Raw genomic sequence first — 21,782 nt, forward strand, 5'->3', positions numbered from 1 at the left:
CCGTACCAAGTATTTCAGTGAGCGAGTGGTCAATCCATGGAACTGGCTCCCCAGGGGTACGGTGGAAGCAGTCAGTATTGATTCATTCAAATGCAAATCAGATAGATAACAAATACGACAGCAAAATACTGCGGATGCTGGAAATCCGAAATAACAACAGAAAACGCTGGAAAAACTCAGCAGGCCAGGCAACATCCGTGGAGAGAGAAATAGAGTCAACGTTTCAGGTCGAAACCCTTCGTCAGGACTGAGAAAAAAGCAGGAAATGAAACAGATTAAGAAGCAAGTTATAGAAAGAATCTATCTTTCAGATAGATAACATTTGGGGATACAGTATGTGAGTAAATTGAGACAAGGAGTAGTAAGTGCAGCGAGCTCGGGAGGAACAGGTGACTTTGGATGGTTCCCAGAGCTCTCCACTGTTAAGTCTGTGTGTTATACTGAGAATTACTACACAGGCCACAAGAGTAAACTTTAACAGGTCTTTACTGGTTGAAGGTCAGGGCGGAACTGCCCAAAAAATCATTACACAGCACTTATATACCGGTGTGGTCACTACCGGTATTGCAGTATACAGCAGCCAAGATAAAGTAGTGCAACCCTTAAAATAGTTCTCTTAAAGGTGGAACGGTTACATACACTACAATCCTCCCTTTTTAGGTTAACAGTATATCTTCCCATTAAACATAACATCATAACATGTATACACAACTTCATGTAAAACAGTTCACAGATTCAGTCTCTCTGGAGGCTTCCTGACTCGGTCCGGATAACGCCTCGGTAGTGTAGTAGTTTTCGGTGGTGTAGTAGGTTCTTTTGGCAAGGTCGATTCGGCTTGAATGTCAGTGTCGGGTTCATCTGGTTCCAGTATCACCGGATCGGAGGTAGATACTATGGGTATCTCTGCTTCATCATTAGGCGTATAGAGTTGTGGTGTAGGTTGTCCCTTTTCGGATGACGCTATGATCTGGTCAGCATGGCGCCTTATTATGCTTTCACCAATGTCCACGGTATACATCAGCGGTCCTAGTCGTGTGCAAATAGTTCCAGGCTGCCATTTCTCGGTACGGTAGTCCCGGGCCAAAACTTGTTGACCTATCTGGAAGGTTCTAGTTGGCCTTTCATTCATGCCTTGAAATTGCCGGTTCTCTACGTCCCTTCTGCTGTTTGGCTTGATCAAATCCAGCCGGCATCTTAGTCTTCTATTGAAAAACATCATGGCGGGAGTTTGGTTTGTGACCGCATGTGTTGCATTCCTGTACGCCAACAAGAAGTTATCTACCTTATGTTGTAGATTTATGTCTTCATTACCCATGGCCTTTATGGCCTTCTTGAAGGTCTGGACAAACCTTTCAGCTAATCCATTGGTGGCGGGATGGTATGGGGCGGACGTGTAGTGCTTAACCCCATTGTTTTTTAAGAACTTCCTGAATTCTTCGGACACAAATTGCGGTCCATTATCAAAACAGATCTGTTCCGGCAGCCCATTCCTGGCAAAGATGGTCCTTAATACTGTGATGGTTTTTTCCGTGGTGGTGGAGGACATCTTTATTACCTCCGGCCACTTGGAGTGTGCATCCACCGCGATTAAGAACATTGAGTCCACAAATGGACCAGCAAAGTCGATATGTACCCTTTGCCATGGAGATGAGGGCCACTCCCATGGATGCAGAGGAGCTTGTGGTGGGGCGTTTTGGACCTTCTGGCATCCTAAACAGCTCTTGGTCATTTCTTCGATGTCTCCATCGATACCTGGCCACCACACGAATGCTCTGGCTAGGTTCTTCATTTTCACTCCACCCAGATGCCCCTCGTGAAGCTCCTTTAGCACTTTTTGCTGGAGTTTGGGTGGAATCACCACTCTGGATCCACACATCAAAGTTCCTCGGCACACTGACAGCTGTTCTCTTCTTTGCGAAAATGCTGGCAACAGTGGTTCGCCATGTGCTGGCCATCCCTTCACCGTTAAATCGTAGACTCGTGAGAGAGTCGGGTCATTTCTTGTTTCCTTTTCGATCGTAGAATTTGTTACTGGTAGACATTCCACTATGGTTGAGTGGAACATCTCCACTGGGTCCACTGTAGGCGCCTCTTCTACCGTTGGCAACGGTAGGCGTGATAACCCGTCAGCATTCCCATGCTGTTTTGATCCTTTGTATTCTATGTCATATTGGTGTGCCCCTAGGAAAAGGGACCACCTCTGTAGCCTTTGCGCTGTCATAATGGAAACGCCCTTTTTAGGGTTGAATATGGATACCAACAGCTGGTGGTCTGTCAGCAGTGTAAACTTCTGGCCCTGCAGGTAATGATGAAACTTCTTTACTCCCCACACCAGGCTGAGAGCCTCCCTATCTATCTGAGCATAGTTGCGCTCAGTGGAGGTCAATGATCTGGATGCAAATGCGACTGGCCTTTCCGAGCCATTTGGCAACTTGTGTGAGAGTACTGCTCCAATACCATAAGGAGAAGCATCACAAGCTAAACGAATAGGTAGCGTTGGGTTGAAGTGAGCCAACACTTCCTCTGAGGTGATCAATGTCTTGCTTTTGCGAAAGGCCTTCTTACAGTCCTCGCTCCACTTCCATGGTACTTCTTTCTGCAAAAGAGCATTCAGCGGGTGCAGCACCGTGGATAGATTTGGCAGAAACTTATGGTAATAGTTAATCAACCCTAGGAACGATCTCAACTGGGATACATTCTCCGGAGCGGGAGCCTTCACAACAGCTTCGATCTTGTCAGGTGACTTGTGCAGCCCCTCCTGGTCAATGACATGACCACAGTACGAGATCCGTTCCTGAAAGAACTCACATTTCTGGCGATTAACTCGAAGGCCATATTCCTTCAACCTGGTGAGCACCAGTTTCAAATTTGCAAGGTGTTCCTCATCGTCATCTCCTGTAATCAGGATATCGTCCAAGTAACATTGAGTGCTTGGAATTCCCTGTAATACCTGCTCCATGGCCCTCTGCCAAATTGCCGGAGCCGAAGCCACTCCAAAAACCAGTCTATTATATCGATACAAGCCTCTGTGCGTGCTGATTGTGAGATACTGGCGCGACTCTTCCTCAACTTCCATCTGTAAGTACGCTTGCGCCAGGTCTATCTTGGTGAAGCGTTTCCCGCCAGACAATGAAGCAAAGATATCCTCAATCCGCGGAAGCGGATATTGCACCGTGTGAAGCACCGGATTAACTGTGATCTTGAAGTCTCCACAGATGCGGACCTTCCCCGGTTCCCCTGGCTTATTACTCGATGAACGCTTCATGACGGGAACAATGGGCGTGGCCCACTCACTCCAGTCCACCTTAGACAGTACTCCTGAACGTTCCAGCCCTTCCAGCTCAGCTTCCACAGCAGGTCGTATCACATACGGTACCGGTCTGGCTTTGAAAAATTTTGGGTTTGCATGTTCTGCAATCTTGATTTTTGCCTTAATTCCTCTCAGTGTTCCCAGTCCCTGTTGGAACACCTCTTTAGCCTCATCCAATATTCTGGACAATCGTTCAGGTTTGACATCTTTTTTTCTGGAATCTACCGTTATTGCGTTTAGGGAGTGCCAGTCCATATTTATTTTCCTGATCCACTCCCGTCCCAAAAGTGGTGGACCTCCCTCAGGTAGTACATATAAGTCCATTCCATGGTGTTCTTTGCCCTTGTGTATCACCTTGACTTTTATCTTTCCGATGGGGTATACTTTTTGCCCCGTGTATGTCTGCAATACTATCTCCGTATCCCGTAGGGGAATATGTTTGAATAACTTTTTGTAATCTTGCTTATTCATGACCGTCAACGCCGATCCGGTGTCCAATTCCATCTTCACTTGGACTCCTGCTATCTGCAGTGTGACCCAGATAGTTTGTCGGTCAGCTTCCTTACTCACGTTGTGAATTCTTAGACTACCCAGTTCCTTGCTGTTGGAGTCTGAATCCGAATTCTGTTCATCCGAACTCTTCTCAGCCACCTTATGTACCTTTCTGCACTTTTCCTGTGGTGACTTTTTGTTGCTGGTCTTCTTCCCTGACCGGCATACTTTAGCTATGTGACCAAGCTTGCCACATTTTCTACATTCCTGGTTTTTAAACCAGCATTGGTTCTGATCGTGTGTTGTCTTCCCACAACGATAACATTTCGTTGTACCCGAAGCCATTTGATCTACGCTGAGTACCGCTGCCTTCAGCTGCATTTCCGCGGTGCCTCTCGCTGCGGCTTCGTGCGATGCTGCAATAGTGACAGCCTTATCAAGTGTAAGATCATTCTCTTCAAGCAACCGCTTTTGTGTTCCTTCTTTCGACAATCCACACACGAATTTGTCTCTCAGTGCCTCTGTCAGGCTTTCCCCAAACTGACAGTATTTCGCTAGCTTGCGCAGTTCAATTAAATACTCCGCGTTGCTTTCCTCTTTCAGTTGCGTTCTCGCATAAAATTGAAATCGTTCCGCTAACACCAGCGGTGTGGGGTTCAAATGATTCTTCAGGACAGCAACAATATTAGCGAAAGTCTGATCCGCCGGTTTAGCTGGTGATAGAAGATGCTTCAATAGCCCGTATGTCTTCGCACCCATTGAGTTTAGTAAGGTTAGTGCTTTATCTTCATCTGATATTTTATTTGCCTTACAATATATCTCTATGCGTTCTACATACGTGGCCCAATCTTCAACATCGGGATCGAAATCGTTGATGTTACCACGCTTAGGCATCCTCGCGATCTTCTTGAGAAACAAAAGAATTATTATTTTTTTTCTTTCTTTTACAAAATGGCGTTTTCCCGCGCTTGTCTTCTTCCCCCGCCTCTGAAAATGGCGGCTTCCCGCGTTTGCCTTTCTCCCCCGCTGGCTGCAATGGCGATTGCCGATTTGCTGCGTTCGCCCTCCCCCAGCGGTTTTCTAATCGTGCCTCCCAGCCCCTCTTGCAGTCCGGTCCTTTCCCCCCCGCTGCGGCTGAGTTCGCCGCGGTTTTTTTTGGATTTTCTCCTGCGCCTTACGCTGACCCGGTCGCTGTGCCTCGCGGCCTCGGTAGCTGCCCGGCCTTTTTCACCGGTCGCGGTCGAGCTCTCTCTCGACGCTGTTGCGTCTCCCAGCCCGCTTGCAGCCCGGTCTTTCGCACCGGCTGCGTTTGCATTCACCGCGGCTTCCGGGCCTTACGCTGCCCCAGTCTCAGCGCCTCTGGCCCCGACTTCTGTCCGGCTCCTTTCCCCGGCCGTGGTCGAGTTCTCCACCCTTATATCCTCCGTTTTAAAAAAAAAATTTCTCCCCTACTCACAGTCAACGTGGCCGACTTGCTGCTCATCGCTAATCGGCTTACCCACCACCGTGATAGAAGGAATGATCACTGCCTGTTGCTGATGGAAGTCTTCGTGTCAGAATTCTTCCTTTGCTCTGCAGACCCGAGTCTTTTCTCAACAGAATGATGAGGGCGGATGCCTCCTCTCGATGCCCGTTAAGCTGCCTTGGATGTATCTCTGCCGCAGGGTAAGATCGTAATCGTCGCCACTGTTAAGTCTGTGTGTTATACTGAGAATTACTACACAGACCACAAGAGTAAGCTTTAACAGGTCTTTACTGGTTGAAGGTCAGGGCGGAACTGCCCAATAAATCATTACACAGCACTTATATACCGGTGTGGTCACCACCGGTATTGCAGTATACGGCAGCCAAGATAAAGTAGTGCAACCCTTAAAATAGTTCTCTTAAAGGTGGAACGGTTACATACACTACATCCACCAGTGGGGGTTTCCCGCGCCTCGTGTCTGGGTCTGTTGTAGACTGATCGATAGCGATTGATTGCTATGATTAGTCAACAACCCCATTATCGTCGTATCATGAGACTTCCGGGATGGCAGAAGGCGAACTAGATGGACCTTGGTCTTTTTACGTCCAGCAATTCCTGTGGCCTACGGAGCTTGCGAGGGCCGCCACTTTTGTCTTCTCCGCTGTTGCCCAGAAACGGCGTCGGTTGCTAGAGATTAAAACCAATAGCCTGGTTACCTCGCCACTGGGCTAGAAGAGCTGGTGGACGTTACCTGGCATTGCGAGCGAGTAGTCCACGGTCTCTGTAATGGAGTCGAAGAGCTGGGCCTGTGATGCTCTTCGTAGCTGATTGAGAAATCCCACCAGCGCGTTTAGATTCAGCTTCACAGCAGCATCTTCAAATAACCTGCAGGAGAGAGAGAGAATGGGGGAAAAGGAAGGGAGAGGGAAAGAGTGACAACGAAGAAAATGAGAAGAAAGAAAGAGAATAAATTCGTTTTCACTGCTCTCAAGGGTACTTTCAAGTCACTTAACAGCCTGTCCTGCTCTGATTTTGCTGATAATTCGCCCACCCAGATTTTATCTTTAAATCATTTCCACTCTGCAGTTGCTGGTAAATCGCTCTTGTTGAGATTTTGCCACTTATTCTCTTCGCGCTGATTCGCTCCCATTATGATTTTACTGGTAATTCTCTCTACGTAGGTGTTGTGTATGTACCTTTAAGGGAATGACTGGTCTCAGACTGCTGTACCGGCAGTGACCACCCCTGTATAAAAGGCCCTAGCAGGCTTCTGTAGTTTCAGTTTCCAGCTTGTCTCCATTCAGTAAAGACTTGTTATAATCAACTCCTGCAGTCCGTGTCTCAATTATACACGGACATAATACTGGCAACGAGCAAATACGAACTTACCTACAATCTGCACCACCTCATGGGGATCCATCCCTGAAGCGAAGTTATCAGAGGTCGAGGCCAGAAGGAAGAAAGAAACAGTAGAAACAGGCGTCGACCGTGGGCATCTGCCTCTGAGTCAGCGGAGTTGAAGATTTGCAGGAGAGGCTGGCGAGAGCGGGGCTTGGTTATCCTGTCGATGGTGCTTCAGCTAATCGGGCTGGTGGCAGGTAGTACACTGATCCTTCCTGGGCTGCGGCGGTCTAGAGTTCGAGCAGGTGGCTTGCAATGGGGCCGAGCAGCGTTGTCGGGAAGGGGAGAGAGAGAGGGTGGAGCACACTGGGCGTGGCCGGTGCTACGAAGCCGGGCAGCGTACAGACCCGAGAAGAGGGAGGCAAGAGTCCCGCAGGGTTGTTCCGACGACGGGGAAATTAAAAAAAATTAAAATTAAATGCGCAAAAAGCCGCGAGGAGCTGCAGTTGCCACGGAAACTGCGGAGAGCGGCGTTAGCAGCAGCGCGGGGGGAAGTGCGCGAAGACCATAGGGCGTCGCCATCAAGGCATAAAACGCCAGCAACAGCGGCGAAGACAAAAGCGTGGGAGGCGCCATTTTGTTAAATCGGGGAAGAAGGCAAAGCGCGGGAGGCGCCATCTTAGATTTTCAAGATGCCAAAGACTGGCACTATCACTGCCTTCGATAATGCAATAGAAGACTGGACCACGTATGTGGAAAGAGTCGAGGTATATTGCGAGGCAAACGAAATAGCCGATGAGAAAAAGGCATCGGTATTGCTAAATTTAATGGGCGCAAGAACGTATGGCCTATTGCGGGACCTGATTACTCCAGCCAAACCGAAGGCGAAGAGTTTTAACGAAATTGCTGCTATCCTACAGGAACACCTAAATCCTACACCGCTGCTGATAGCAGAAAGATTTAAATTCCACAGGAGAAATCAGCATAAAAATGAGAGCAATGCTGATTACCTTACGGAACTACGCAAGCTATCAAAGCACTGCCAGTTCGGAGCAGGACTGGCAGATACCTTACGGGACAAATTTGTCTGTGGACTCCTGAGTGAAGGAACCCAGAAGAGGTTACTCTCAGAGAAAGAGCTGATGCTAGATAAGGCTTTCAGCGTGGCAGTATCGTATGAAGCAGCAGCAAGGGGAGCTGCGGAAATACAACAAAAGCCACAGGAATACGGCACCCACGAAATGACACGGGGATTTGCAAAATGTTATTGCTGCGGCAGAACAAACCATGACCAGAAGGACTGCTGGTCCAAGGACAAAATATGCAGGCAATGCGGAAAGATGGGACACATTGCACGAGTTTGCAGGTCTGGGAAGAAGACCAACAACAACAAAAAGGCTACTAAGGCACCGTACAGGAAAGTACAAAAGATGACGGACAGTAGTTCCAAAGACCAGATGAGCGATAGTGAATCCGGGAACAAGAGACTAAGCTGTCTCAAACTTCACAACGTAATCGCAAAAGAGGATCACCGAACCATTTGGGTCACCCTCACGATAGCAGGGTCCCAAGTCAAAATGGAATTGGATACAGGATCAGCTCTAACCGTCATGAATCGACGAGACTACGAGCGGCTATTCTCACACATACCCTTAAGAGAGACATCCATTGTCTTGAGGACGTATACGGGGCAAAAAGTATACCCCAGAGGAAAAATAAGGGTGCCTGTCGAATACAACGGCAAGGAAATACGGAAATTGTATCTCTACATTCTGCAAGATGGTGGACCACCGTTATTGGGACGTGAATGGATCAGAAAGATAAGTTTAGACTGGCACTCCATTCAGGCACTGACGGTGGCTGGTAAAAAGGATGATGACGTCACTCCTGGACGATTGTCAATAATCTTAGCTGACGCCAAAGAGGTATTTCAACAAGAACTGGGCACTCTTAAAGGCGTAACCGCCTCGATAAAAATAGAGGAGAATGCAATTCCCAAGTTTTTCAAAGCAAGACCGGTACCATATGCAATTCGCCCAGCCGTCGAGGCAGAGCTGGAGAATCTGGAGAATGCAGGCGTGTTATCTAAGGTAGACTGGAGTGAGTGGGCGACACCCATCGTCCCTGTCATGAAGAAAACGTTAAACAATAAGTCTGAGGAGCCAAGGAAGGTTCGCATCTGTGGGGACTTCAAGGTGACGGTGAACCCAGTCCTTCACACAGTACAATATCCTCTTCCAAGGATAGAAGATATCTTCACCTCACTATCTGGAGAGAAGTGTTTTACAAAAATTGACCTAGCACAAGCATATTTGCAGATGGAGGTTGAAGAATCCTCTAGGAAGTATCTCACGATAAACACTCACAAAGGTCTTTACCAGTATAATCGACTGGTATTCGGAGTAGCATCAGCTCCGGCGATATGGCAAAGAGCGATGGGACAAGTCCTGCAAGGGATTCCGGGGACTCAGTGTTACTTGGACGACATCCTAGTGACAGGTGAAGATGACAGTGAACACCTTGCCAACCTAGAGCAGGTGCTCACTAGACTACGTGAACATGGGCTACGAGCCAATCGCCCCAAGTGCGAGTTTTTTAAGAAACAGATATCGTATTGTGGCCACATGATTGATGAAGAGGAGTTGCATAAGTCCCCTGACAAAATTGAAGCGGTAGTTAAGGCTCCAGTGCCTGAAAATGTGTCGCAACTGAGGTCATTCCTCGGATTGGTGAATTACTACCATAACTTTTTGCCGAATTTGTCCACAATTCTGCACCCACTGAACGCCCTACTACGAACGGGAGTAGCATGGAAATGGAGCGATGAATGTAAGCGGGTCTTTCAGAAGAGTAAGGACCTAATCACTTCAAGAGAAGTATTGGCACACTACAACCCATCACTACCGATAAGACTGGCGTGTGATGCGTCTCCCTACGGCATTGGGGTGGTACTGTCACATAAATTCCTTGATGGTTCAGAGAGGCCGATAGCTTTTGCGTCACGCTCGTTAACTTCAGCCGAGCGTAACTACGCCCAGATTGACAGAGAGGCCCTCAGCCTGGTGTGGGGGGTGAAGAAGTTCAATCACTACCTGCACGGTCAGAAATTTACTCTACTAACTGATCATCAACCTCTCGTCTCCATTTTCAACCCTCAGAAGAGCGTACCGATAATGACGGCACAACGGCTACAGAGGTGGTCCCTTTTCCTAGGGGCACACCAATATGACATCGAGTACAAAGGAACTAAACAGCATGGGAATGCTGATGGATTGTCGCGCCTACCGTTGCCGACGGTGGAAGAAGAACTGGCAGTGGATCCAGTGGAGTTATTCCACTCGACTATAGTCGAATGTCTCCCGGTGACGAGTGCAAACATAGAAAAGGAAACACGAAATGACCCGACACTCTCCTGGGTCAATGATTTAACGGTGAAGGGATGGCCAGCACATGGCGAACCACTGCTGCCAGCATTCTCGCCGAGAAGAGAACAGCTGTCAGTGTGCAGAGGAACCTTGATGTGTGGATCCAGAGTAGTAATTCCACCCAAATTGAAGGATAGAGTGCTCAATGAGCTTCATGAGGGTCATCTGGGAGGGGTAAAAATGAAGAACTTAGCCAGAGCGTTTGTGTGGTGGCCGGGAATCGATAGAGAAATCGAAGAGGTGACCAAGAGCTGTACAGGATGCCAGAAGGTCCAAAACGCCCCACCACAAGCCCCTCTACATCCATGGGAGTGGCCCTCATCTCCATGGCAAAGGGTGCACATTGATTTTGCTGGTCCCTTTATGGGCTCGATGTTTTTAATTGCGGTGGATGCACATTCAAAGTAGCCAGAGGTAATAAAAATGTCCTCAACCACCACAGAAAAAACTATCACAGTCTTACGAACCATATTCGCCAGGAATGGGCTGCCTGAACAGATTTGCTCTGACAATGGACCACAGTTTGTGTCTGAAGAGTTCTGGAGGTTCTTAAAGAACAATGGTGTTAAGCATTACACATCCGCCCCATATCATCCAGCCACTAATGGATTGGCCGAGAGGTTTGTTCAAACATTCAAGAAGGCTATCAAGGCAATGTGTAATGAAGATATACCCCTACAACACAAGGTGGATAACTTCTTGTTTGCCTACCGGAATGCGACACACGCGGTTACCAACCAAACTCCAGCCATGATGTTCTTCAATCGAAGACTACGATGCCGCTTGGATTTGGTTAAGCCAAACGTCAGAAGAGTTGTGGAGAACAGGCAGTTTCAGAATATGAATGAAAGGCCGACCAGGAGTTTTAAGATAGGTCAACCAGTTTTGGCCTGGGACTACCGCACAGAGAAATGGAACGATCTGTACACGGCAACGACCTCTAATGTATACCGTGGACGTTGGAGAGAGCATTGTAAGACGCCATGCTGACCAGATTCTAGAGTCACTGGAAAACGTCAACTCCACACCACGATCTGATACACCTGGCAATGAAACCGAAGTACCAATGGCATCTACCGCAGAATCGGTGATATTGGAAGCAGACGAACCAAACAACGACATTGATCCCGACTCAACCTTGCCAGAAGAACCTGATACCCCAAAGAGGTGTTATCCAGACAGAATCAGGAAGCTTCCTCAAAGACTGAACTTATAATTGCTTAACTTCAACCAATGTATCTAGCAACTGTAATTGTAATTGTAATTAGTTATTATTTAGTTGTTAAATGAATGTTATGTACTGTTTATCTAAAAGGGGAGGAATTGTTGTGTATGTACCTTTAAGGGAATGACTGGTCTCAGACTGCAGTACCGGCAGTGACCACCCCTGTATAAAAGGCCCTAGCAGGCTTCTGTAGTTTCAGTTTCCAGGTTGTCTCCATTCAGTAAAGACTTGTTATAATCAACTCCTGCAGTCCGTGTCTCAATTATACACGGACATAATAGTAGGCTTTGCCGGTAATTATTCTCTTGCACCCTTTTGTGCGCCCCCCGCCCCCCCACCACCCCTCCCTTCGCCCTACCATTGACAGCCGTGCCTTCTTCTGTCTCAGTCTCACACTCTGGAATTCCCTCCCTAAACCTCTCCGCCTCTCTACCTTACTCTCCACCTTTAAGACACTCCTTAAAACCTAGCTCTTTGACCAAGCTTTTGAACACCCCTTCTACTATCTCCTTCTTTGGCTCGGTGTCAAATTTTGTTTGATTCACGCTCCTGTGAAGCGCCTTGGGACGTTTTTCTACATTAAAGGCGCTGTAAAAATGCAAGCTGTTGTTGTTGTAAATAAATTACAGGCCTCTAAAAATAAGACGTTTTTGTAAAATAAATAGTCCACCAGGCTTACCCATCCAGCAAATTAATAGAGTTATAGAGTTATACAGCACAGAAAGAGGCCCTTCGGCCCATCGTGTCCGCGCCGGCCATCAAGCACTGTCTATTCTAATCCCATTTTCCAGCACTTGGTCCGTAGCCTTGTATGCTATGGCGTTTCAAGTGCTCATCTAATTGCTTCTTGAATGTTGTGAGGGTTCCTGCCTCTACCACCCTTTCAGGCAGTGAGTTCCAGATTCCAACCACCCTCTGGGTGAAAAAGTTTTTCCTCAAATCTCCTCTAAACCTCCTGCCCCTTATTTTGAAATTATGCCCCCTGGTTATTGACCCCTCTACTAAGGGGAAAAGTTCCTTTCTATCTACCCTATCTATGCCCCTCATAATTTTGTATACTTCAATCAGGTCCCCCCTCAGCCTTCTCTGCTCTAAGGAAAACAGCCCCAGCCTGTCCAGTCTCTCTCCATAGCTGAAGCGCTCCAGCCCAGGTAACATCCTGGTGAATCTCCTCTGCACCCTCGCCAATGTAATCACATCCTTCCTATAGTGTGACGACCAGAACTGCACACAGTATTCCAGCTGTGGCCTAACTAGCGTTTTGTACAGCTCCATCATAACCTCCCTGCTCTTATATTCTATGCCTCGGCTAATGAAGGCAAGTATCCCATATGTCTTTTTAACCACCTTATCTACCTGTCCTGCTGCCTTCAGGGATCTATGTACATGCACACCAAGGTCCCACTGATCCTCTGTCCTTCCTAGGGTCCTACCATTCATTGTGTATTCCCTTGCCTTGTTAGTCCTCCCAAAATGCATCACCTCACACTTTTCAGGGTTAAATTCCATTTGCCACTGTTCTGCCCATAGAAACATAGAAACATAGAAGATAGAAGCAGGAGTAGGCCATTCGGCCCTTCGAGCCTGCTCCGCCATTCAATGAGAGCATGGCTGATCATCCAAATTCAGTACCCTGTCCCTGCCTTCTCCCCATATCCCTTGATCCCTTTAGCCTCAAGAAATATATCCAACTCTTTCTTGAATATATTTAATGAACTGGCCTCCACCGCCGTCTGTGGCATAGAGTTCCACAGGTTCACCACTCTCTGGGTGAAGAAATTCCTCCTCATTTCAGTCCTAAATGTCCTACCCCTTATCCCCTGGTTCTGGACTCCCCGACCATCGGGAACATCCTTCCAGCATCTAGTCTGTCCAGGCCTGACAGAATTTTATAGGTTTCGATGAGATCCCCTCTCAATCTTCTAAACTCCAGTAAGTATAAGCCCAATCGACACAATCTCTCCTAATACGTCATTCCTGCCATCCCAGGTATCAGCCTGGTGAATCTTTGCTGCACTCCTTCCATGGCAAGAACGTCCTTCCTCAGATAAGGCGACCAAACTGCACACAATACTCAAGGTGCGGTCTCACCAAGGCCCTGTACAACTGTAGCAAGACATCCTTGTTCCTGTACTTGAACCCTCTTGCTACGAAGGCCAACATACCATTTGCCTTCTTAACCGCCTGCTGCACCTGCATGCTTAACTTCAGTGACTGGTGCACAAGAACACCCAGGTCTCTTTGCACTTCCCCTTCTCCCAATCTATTGCCATTCAAATAATAATCTGCCTTCCTGTTTTTGCCACCAAAGTGGATAACCTCACATTTATCCACATTATAGTGCATTTGCCATGTTTCTGCCCAATCACCTAACCTGTCCAAATCGTACTGGAGTTTCATGACATCCTCCTCGCAGCATACCCTCCCACCCAGCTTTGTGTCGTCTGCAAATTTGGAGATATTACATCCAATTCCCTCGTCCGTCCAGATCATTAATATATATTGTGAACAGCTGGGGTCCTAGGACCGATCCTTGCGGTACCCCACTAGTCACTGCCTGCCACTCGGAAAACGACTCGTTTATTCCAATTCTTTGCTTTCTGTCCGCCAACCAGTTCTCTATCCAAGTCAATACCTTGCCCCCAATCCCATGTGCCTTAATTTTGCACGCTAATCTCTTATGCGGGACTTTATCGAAAGCCTTCTGAAAGTCCAAATACACCACATCCACTGGTTCTCCCCTATCTATTTTACCAGTTACATCCTCAAAAAATTCCAGTAGATTAGTCAAGCATGATTTACCTTTTGTAAATCCATGTTGACTTTGTCCGATCCTGTCACTGCTTTCCAAGTGCTCTGCTATTACATCTTTTATAATGGACTCTAGCATCTGACCAACCCATCTATATTGTCCTGTAGCCTGAGGCTTCCTCCCTCGCTATTTACCACTCCACCAATTTTCGTGTCATCTGCGAACTTACTCCTACATTCATATCTAAATCATCAAACAGCAAAGGACCTGCCCAATTATGTTTGATGTACCTGAGGATGCTTGAACAGAAAACAAACTATTTAACTACTTTTTAATAAATTCTCCTCCTAAAATTACACAGTATTACAAAGTTACAAAGTAGTTATAGCACAGAAACAGGCCATTCGGCCCAACTGGTCCATGCTCCACTCGAGCCTCCTCCCACCCCTCTTCATCTCACCCCACCAACATATCCTTTTATTCCCTCCTCCCTCATGTGTTTATCTAGCTTCCCCTTAAATGCAACTATACTATTCGCCTCAACCACTCCCTGTGGTAGCGAGTTCCACATTCTCACCACTCTCTGGGTAAAGAAGTTTCTCCTGAATTCCCTATTGGATATATTGGTGACTGTCTTATATTTATGGCCCCTAGTTTTTGTCTTGCCCGCATTTATTAATATCTTGGACATTTACTTGGCCTTTCTGGTAGAAATTTTACAAGAGATAGGACAATGCATCAACTCTATCTGGTGCACGAAGCCTACGGTTTCAGGCTCCTTACAGGAAACTCTCTTTTTAAAAAAAAAACCGGAAATCTCTCTTAACCGGCAAAATTCAGGAGTAGGTTCAGGTAAGTTTTACTTCATATTAGTGGCAGTTCCTGGATCTGTGGCTGTGTAACTGGGGTTCATGCCCTTGTTGCTAAGCAACAGGGATGCTTGGTCTGTGGCCGGAGTTCCTGCACATGTTGCTAAGCAACAGGGAAGCCTGGATTTGTTGCTGTGTGCGGAGCTCTCGTACCTTTTAACTATAACTCTCTGTAATCTGGACTTTTTGATAAACCGGCACCACGCCGGTCCCGTTGGTGCCGGAAAATAAAGGGTTTCCTGTACTTACTTGTCAGCCATTGTGGAGAGTGTGCAGACTGCCCTGGCCGCGTTGCTCCCGCTCAGCACGCCCCCTCCTCGGAAGTCGAACGCCTTCCCCTTGCAGTTCTCCCTGATCAGCTCCTGGATGGTGACGGACTGAATGACGGGGTGGCCGATATTTGTGTCCAGCTCGGGGCTCAGGTTCCTGGCGGGGTTGAGAACCGTGTCTGGCAGCGGTAGAGAGCCTGGGGCCTGCTGGGCCTGGGTGATGGTGATGGGAGGCTGCGAGCCTCCATCGCTGAAGTGGCTGTGCTCCAACGTGCTGATGTATTCGCACACTCTGGTGAGACACAGGGAGTGTTTCAGCCTGTCCCATGTTACTTAATCACACGTGCACGACTTGTTATTTTACAGTTGCTACCCGTGGCTTATGATAATAGTGTACATTACAAGAGGAACGAGGGGGTGCAGAGGTTTGAACACTAATCTTTCACCTCCGGGTCTGGGTTTTAGAAACATAGAAAAATAGGAGCAGGAGTAGGCCATTCGGCCCTTCGAGCCTGCGCCGCCATTCAATATGATCATGGCTGATCCTCTATCTCAATACCATATTCCTGCTCTCTCCCCGTACCCCTTGATGCTTTTTGTGTCGAGAAATCTATCTATCTCCTTCTTAAATATATTCAGTGATTGGGCCTCCACAGCCTTCTGTGGTAGAGAATTCCACAGGTTCACCACCCTCTGAGTGAAGAAATTTCTCCTCATCTCAGTCCTAAATGTCCTACCTTTGGTGCAAAGTGGTTTGGATTGGCACTGGCATCGTAGTTACATTGTAAATGAATGAGCGTAGAGTCAGTACGATGAGTCTTGACTTGGACACAGTGAGAATGTAGAGAGGGGGAACAGCGCGTAGCACGATGTGTTTGGAGATCCAGAGAAACAAGAGAGAAAGACTCAGAGAAGCAATGGGCGGAGTATCAATGGATAAGGATGAAAAAGGTTGTGACTGAGAGGGATTGTTGTCGGCCCAAAGGGTTTTTCCTTTCCCTGGTAAACCATCTCGTAGATGATTTGCCTTGTCAGCAGTCTGAACGGGAACATAATAATGTTCTTGGCGATGCATCTGCCACTGCAGATTTAATCACAGAATCCTAGAATGGTACAGCACAGAAGGAAGCCATTCGGCCCATCGAGTCTGCGCCGGCTCTTTCGAAGAGCAATCCAGTCAGTCCCACTGCCCCTGCTCTTTCACCAGATCCCTAAGTAGGTTTACGGACTCCCAGGCCGCCTGCCTTTTTTGCGGCCTAGGGAAGTCCGTGTTCCATGTTTATATAGAATGTCAGAGGTTGCAGCCCCTGTTCCATTATCTGAAGGAGCTGCTCCTTGATTTTTGGCTGCACTTCAGTCCCACGCTACTGATCTTCGGTCACCCGGTGCGGAGGGGAGCGGGCAGGTCGGAGGACCTCCTCATAGGACTGCTCCTGAGCCTGGCCAAAGTGGCTATTAATAGGTCCAGGCAGCAGGCGGTCGAGGGGGTCGTCCGGCCCGATTGCCTGCCTCTCTTCCGTGGCTATGTTCGCGCCCGGATGGCCCTGGAGATGGAGCACGCGGTATCCGCCGGCACGCTTGAGGCCTTCCGCGACCGGTGGGCACCGCGGGGACTGGAGTGCACCATCACCCCAGCCAATTAAATTTTAATTTAATTTGTTAAATTTTATTTAAAGTTTTATTAAGTTACAGTTATTTGGTTCAACAAAAAGAGGACCAGATCCCTGCAATTTTTTCTCCTTCAAGTATTTATCCAATTCCCTTTTGAAGGCTACTATTGAATCTGTATCCACCGCCCTATCAGGCAGCACATTCCAAATCCTAACCACTCGCTGCATAAAAAAGTTTTTCCTCATGTCTAATATTTTGATTTCCTTTCTAGAACATAACAAAGGTCATGACCAAGAAAAGGCCATTCAGCCCATCAAAGCTCCACCCTCCCCCTGCCTCACCCATCGCAGCACCCAGTTGTGTCCCGGGCAGCCCGAGGGTTTTTGTTTCTACTGTCCTACTTGGTAGGCGATGGCGTTCCTTACCTCCTTTCCTCCACCCATCCATTCGTATCTGCCCCAGCTCCCTCCCCATTTTCTTGGGTTGGTGGGGTGGGGGTTATTGCATGTGCAGGGCAGGCTCCCCACAACATTCCTGCCACCAAGATGGAGCCTACCAGAGCAACCAAGGAGACTCGGTGCTGTAGCAGGGCTGGAGTTCCAGCACTACTGAGGGATCCTAAAGAGGCAGCGGTGCCCCGAAGATCAGAAGGCTCCCATTGAAGACCTCAGCCCAGACTGGGGCCTTCAGCAGGTAAAGTGCCTGGGGGCCGACTGGAGGGTGAGGAGGTCGCGACAAGGCCCTCTCCCTCCGTTGGTGGGGGGGGGGGGGGGGATCTCTGAGCCGTTGCCATGGAACACCGGGGCCTACCACCATTTTCCACATGGTGACCCTGGGAAGAGGCAGTAGCTGGTGGAAGGAAGCAGAATCCACTGGGGCCAAGGCCCTGCCCCTGCCCCTTCCCCCCCACCCCGCGGCCATTTGTATTCGGTGAGCAGGGAAAGAGTGGCCATTGGCGGTGCCGTCGGGATCAGGGGGAGGGAAATCCTGGTCAGGGTGGCAAGGCCACAGTAGGCCCCACTTCCCAAATCCCCCGATGTTTTCTGCCACGATCCCAGTGGGATGGCAGAGGAGAAAGGCCCCTGCTAAGTCTAAGTCTAGTCCCATCTAATTCTTACTTCCTGACCTACCTTATCTTTTCTTCGACTCTTTTTTTTTTAACCTTAGTCCTGCACGATGAGCGATGTTCCTTCGCCAAGGTTTCCCAATGAATCCCAAAGAATCCTGTTCCGCTAAAAGGAACGTAGGGACTGCACCGTGCGAGGTCACGTCACCAACCTACCTGAAGACATGCTGCCAGCAGTCTGCGTTGTGGCTGCCCATCTCCAGCCCCACGCTGAGGATAGCGTCCATGCAGAGCACGTGGGCCGTGTGTAGCTGAACACCCTGGGGCCGCCCGATCTGCTCCAGCTTCTGTTCCACTTTCTGCTTCACTGCGGGGACACAAAACAATCACACGGGGTCAGTGACATAGGAAAACTACTAGGCACTTGGTCTAAGCGTTAAACAAAGCTTTAATCAACTGTTTTACAACATGGAGGTCTAGTTGTGTCCTTCACTAGTTCCGGTTAAGAATGTCCAACGCAAGCTGGGCCCGTGCCCGAGTATTTATACTCTCCCTGGACAGCGCCACCTGCAGGCCGCTCAGTTCTTTCATGTCAGGGTCTACACCACGCCATCAGGAAATTGCCGCCTCCTACTCCCAACTCGCTCTACGCCTGGTGGTGATTTATCTCATGGCGGCACCGCAGGAGGCCCAGAGTGATAACGCACGGGTTCTCAGTGCCCTGTGCGGTTTCTCTTGTAGACAAGTGTGAGGTCATCCACTTTGGACATAAAAAGGATAGGACAGAGTACTTTCTAAACGGTGAAACGCTAGAAACTGGCAGTCCAAAGAGACTTAGGGGTCCATGTACATAGATCACTAAAATGTCATGGACAGGTACAAAAAATAATCAAAAAGGCTACTGGAATGCTGGCCTTTATATCCAGAGGACTAGAGTACAAGGGGGTAAAAGTTATGCTGCCGCTGTACAAAGTCCTGTTTAGACCACAGCTGGAGTACTGTGAGCAGTTCTGGGCACCACACCTTAGGAAGAATGTATTGGCCTTGGAAGGAGTGCAGCATAGGTTTACCAGAATGATACCCGGACTCCAAGGTGTTATGTTCATTAATAACTAGTCGTTTGCATTATGAACAGCTAGCTTAGAGCTAGACATTTATTCATGCCATGTGGACTTGTACAGCATCCTGTAGAGGCAGCCATCTTGACTACTGCTTTCTGGGTAGCCTAGTGCCTCATGGGTAGTGTAGTCTTAAACACATTCAACTAAACACACAGCAGTATACAGCTCTACAGCTCTATAGCTCCACCTAGTGTACTATTCTAGAATGACATGTTATTGATCATTACATCCCCCTTTCTTTGAGGTTAAACAAAATCAATATCAATCAACTTTCAAGAAAAACGATAAAGATGATATCAGTAACACTTTTGTTAGTGCTCTATAAACATAAACATTTTCACAACAGTCAACACATTTTCAAAGTAGTTTTTCTTTGCACTCAAAGATTAAGTCTATCAGGCTTTTTTACTACACGTGTGGATCTTCTCAGCACGGGTAAGTCTGATGTGTTTTCATGAGATTGTTCTGGTGGTGAATGACAAGTCTCACATTTGCCTATCATGTTCTCAATGTCCTTATTTATGCCAGGCCAATAAACAGTGTCTCTTGCTCTCCTTTTGCATTTTTCAATTCCGAGGTGTCCCTCATGAATCCTTTTGAGCATGTCTTGACGTAGAGCCTGTGGAATGACTATTCTGTTCTGTTTTAGTAATAGTCCACTTGCGACACTCAATTCTGACCTTATGTGAAAGTATTTTGGACAGGAACCGTTTGGCCAACCATGATGAATGTTCTCTATTACTGTTTGTAACACTGTGGCCTAGAAATTGGGTATAGCCCCGCTTGAGGCGTTAGAACTGGCGATGCGCAAAGTTTATAGCCAGACGAGACTTATCTGCGCCTGGCGCGATATTGGGTTGCTTCGCCCCCAAAGGGGATTGAGGCGCTAAATCAGCCGTTGCACGGTGCTCTTAAGGCGCAAAAGGTCAGGCGCTACTCAATATCGACACGGACAGGCGCAGCGCAGGTGAACTCAATTACGGGAAAGCACGAGACCTACAGGCGCCGGCCGGCTCTTAAAGGGGTGGGTCAGTCAGACTGAGCTTCAACACCCAACGCTCTGCAGGCCTCAGATTCGGCGCTCGCCCTTGTCTGGCGGTACAAGGTGATCATAATGGAGAAGGTTAGGCAGAGAGCAGAGCGCTTCAGCACTGAGGCTCTGGACCACTTGGTGGCTGCAGTTGAACACCGTCGGGAGGTCCTGTACCCGGATAATGGCAAGAGGCCAAATCAGAAGGCTTACCGACGATCTTGGAGGGAGGTTGCTATGAGGGTGAACTCCAGCAGCATGGCGACCAGGACCCCTGTTCAGTGCAGGAAGAAATTCAACAATCTCACACGGATCGTTAGGCTGAGTGATGGTTTACCAAACTTGTGCTTCCCTCCATCTGCAGCTGACTCCGGGCACCCTGCTGCAATGATGCGCCAATGGCCATCTGTCAGTATGCACCCATGGCCCTTTCTGGGCACACACATGGACAGATGTCTCAAGGCCTCATGTAAGGGCTCTTGCACCATGGGGGGATGCGAGGAGGTCTCAAGGCCTCATGTAAGGGCTCTTGCACAATGGGGGCATGCAAGGAGGTCTCAAGGCCTCATGTAAGGGCTCTTGCACAATGGGGGCATGCGAGGAGGTCTCAAGGCCTCATGTAAGGGCTCTTGCACAATTGGGGGCATGCGAGGATGTCTCAAGGCCTCATGTAACAGAACCTCCCCTTCTTTCCCCTGCAGTCCAAGATGGCGCAGATTCGGAAGGAGCAGCGTCGAACCGGTGGCGGACCTGCACAAGTGGTCACTCTAACGGATCTGGAGGAGAGAGTGCAGCAGATACTTGGAGGACGTCTGTCTGGTCCTGTCACCACTGCATCTGCCGACCCCATTACCGACAGCGAGGGTAAGACTCTCACCTTTTCCACCTGTTGCCTTCCACTTGGTCCCCCTGCCAGCATGCATCCTCAGTGTGCAGCCATGTCAGAGCCTTGCCGCAATCTGGCATGCCTTTCAGCAAACCTGTCCTTCTGCCAAAGCCACTCTTCCACCTCCCACTTTCAGATGAAGCAGCACCAACTCGGGCTCAACGCGCTGAAGCTGCCAGTGCCAGTGCCACCGGAGGCGAGGACCAGGAGGAATCCGGACCAGCCACTGCAGAATCCGGGGAGCTGAGACATCTGCAGACTGGGGATAGTAGTCCCCTGGAGGGGAGGGGGGGTGGCTCTGAGGATGAACCAGTTGCCGGACCAAGCGGCATGGAGGAACGCAGGGGGGATAGGCAAGTTTGGCCACCGTCTCCCCGCAGGGCAAGGCAGGTCGTCATGACTGCTGCACAGAGTGCAGATGAGGTCCGTCGCCTGGCAGAGATGAGCAAACAGGCCCGGGTCAGACACATGGAGCTGATGGCTGCAGTGGAGAAGATGCCTGAGTCAATAGATTCATTGGCTAGGAGTATGCTGGACTTCGGGGCAACAATGGAGAGGACTCTGCAGGGCTTTGGCGCAACAATGGAGAGGTCTCTCCAGGTGTTCGGGGAAACAATGGACAGATCTATCCAGGGCTTCGGCCCAACAATGGAGAGGACTGTCCACGGCTTTGAGTCGGCAATGGAAAGGACTGTTCAGGGCTTCGGACAATCCCTGGAAAGGTCAGTGCAGGGCTTGTCCGAGGCAGTGGAGCGGTCGGCTCCTGCCTTGTCCGAAGCCATGGGAAGAACTGTCCAGGCGTTCTCTGAAGCACTGGCACCTGGCACACAGGTCCTCACTGTTGCCACGCAGTCACTTGCTGGGCTCCTCCACAGCCAGATTGACTCAACGCGATGTCTGACTGCAGCCACCCTCTCTGC

The 21,782-nt window shown here is 48.9% G+C and overlaps 1 protein-coding gene across 1 annotated transcript in view; it reads right to left on the reverse strand.

The window, feature by feature from the left end:
* arfgef3 (ARFGEF family member 3) overlaps positions 1–21,782 on the reverse strand; it is a 179,041-nt gene that overhangs the window by 54,919 nt on the left and 102,340 nt on the right. Inside the window, exons 18-20 of the mRNA XM_085979326.1 lie at positions 18,042–18,192; positions 15,129–15,440; positions 6,019–6,152 (exon numbers count right to left, since the gene is read on the reverse strand). Of these exons, the coding sequence (XP_085835452.1) occupies positions 6,019–6,152; positions 15,129–15,440; positions 18,042–18,192 (597 nt within the window). The remainder of the gene's footprint in view (positions 1–6,018; positions 6,153–15,128; positions 15,441–18,041; positions 18,193–21,782) is intronic.

This window comes from Somniosus microcephalus, chromosome 3 (assembly GCF_052327205.1).
Source record: "Somniosus microcephalus isolate GS21.2 chromosome 3, FLI_Smic_1.0, whole genome shotgun sequence".
NCBI classification, from domain to species: Eukaryota; Metazoa; Chordata; class Chondrichthyes; order Squaliformes; family Somniosidae; genus Somniosus; species Somniosus microcephalus.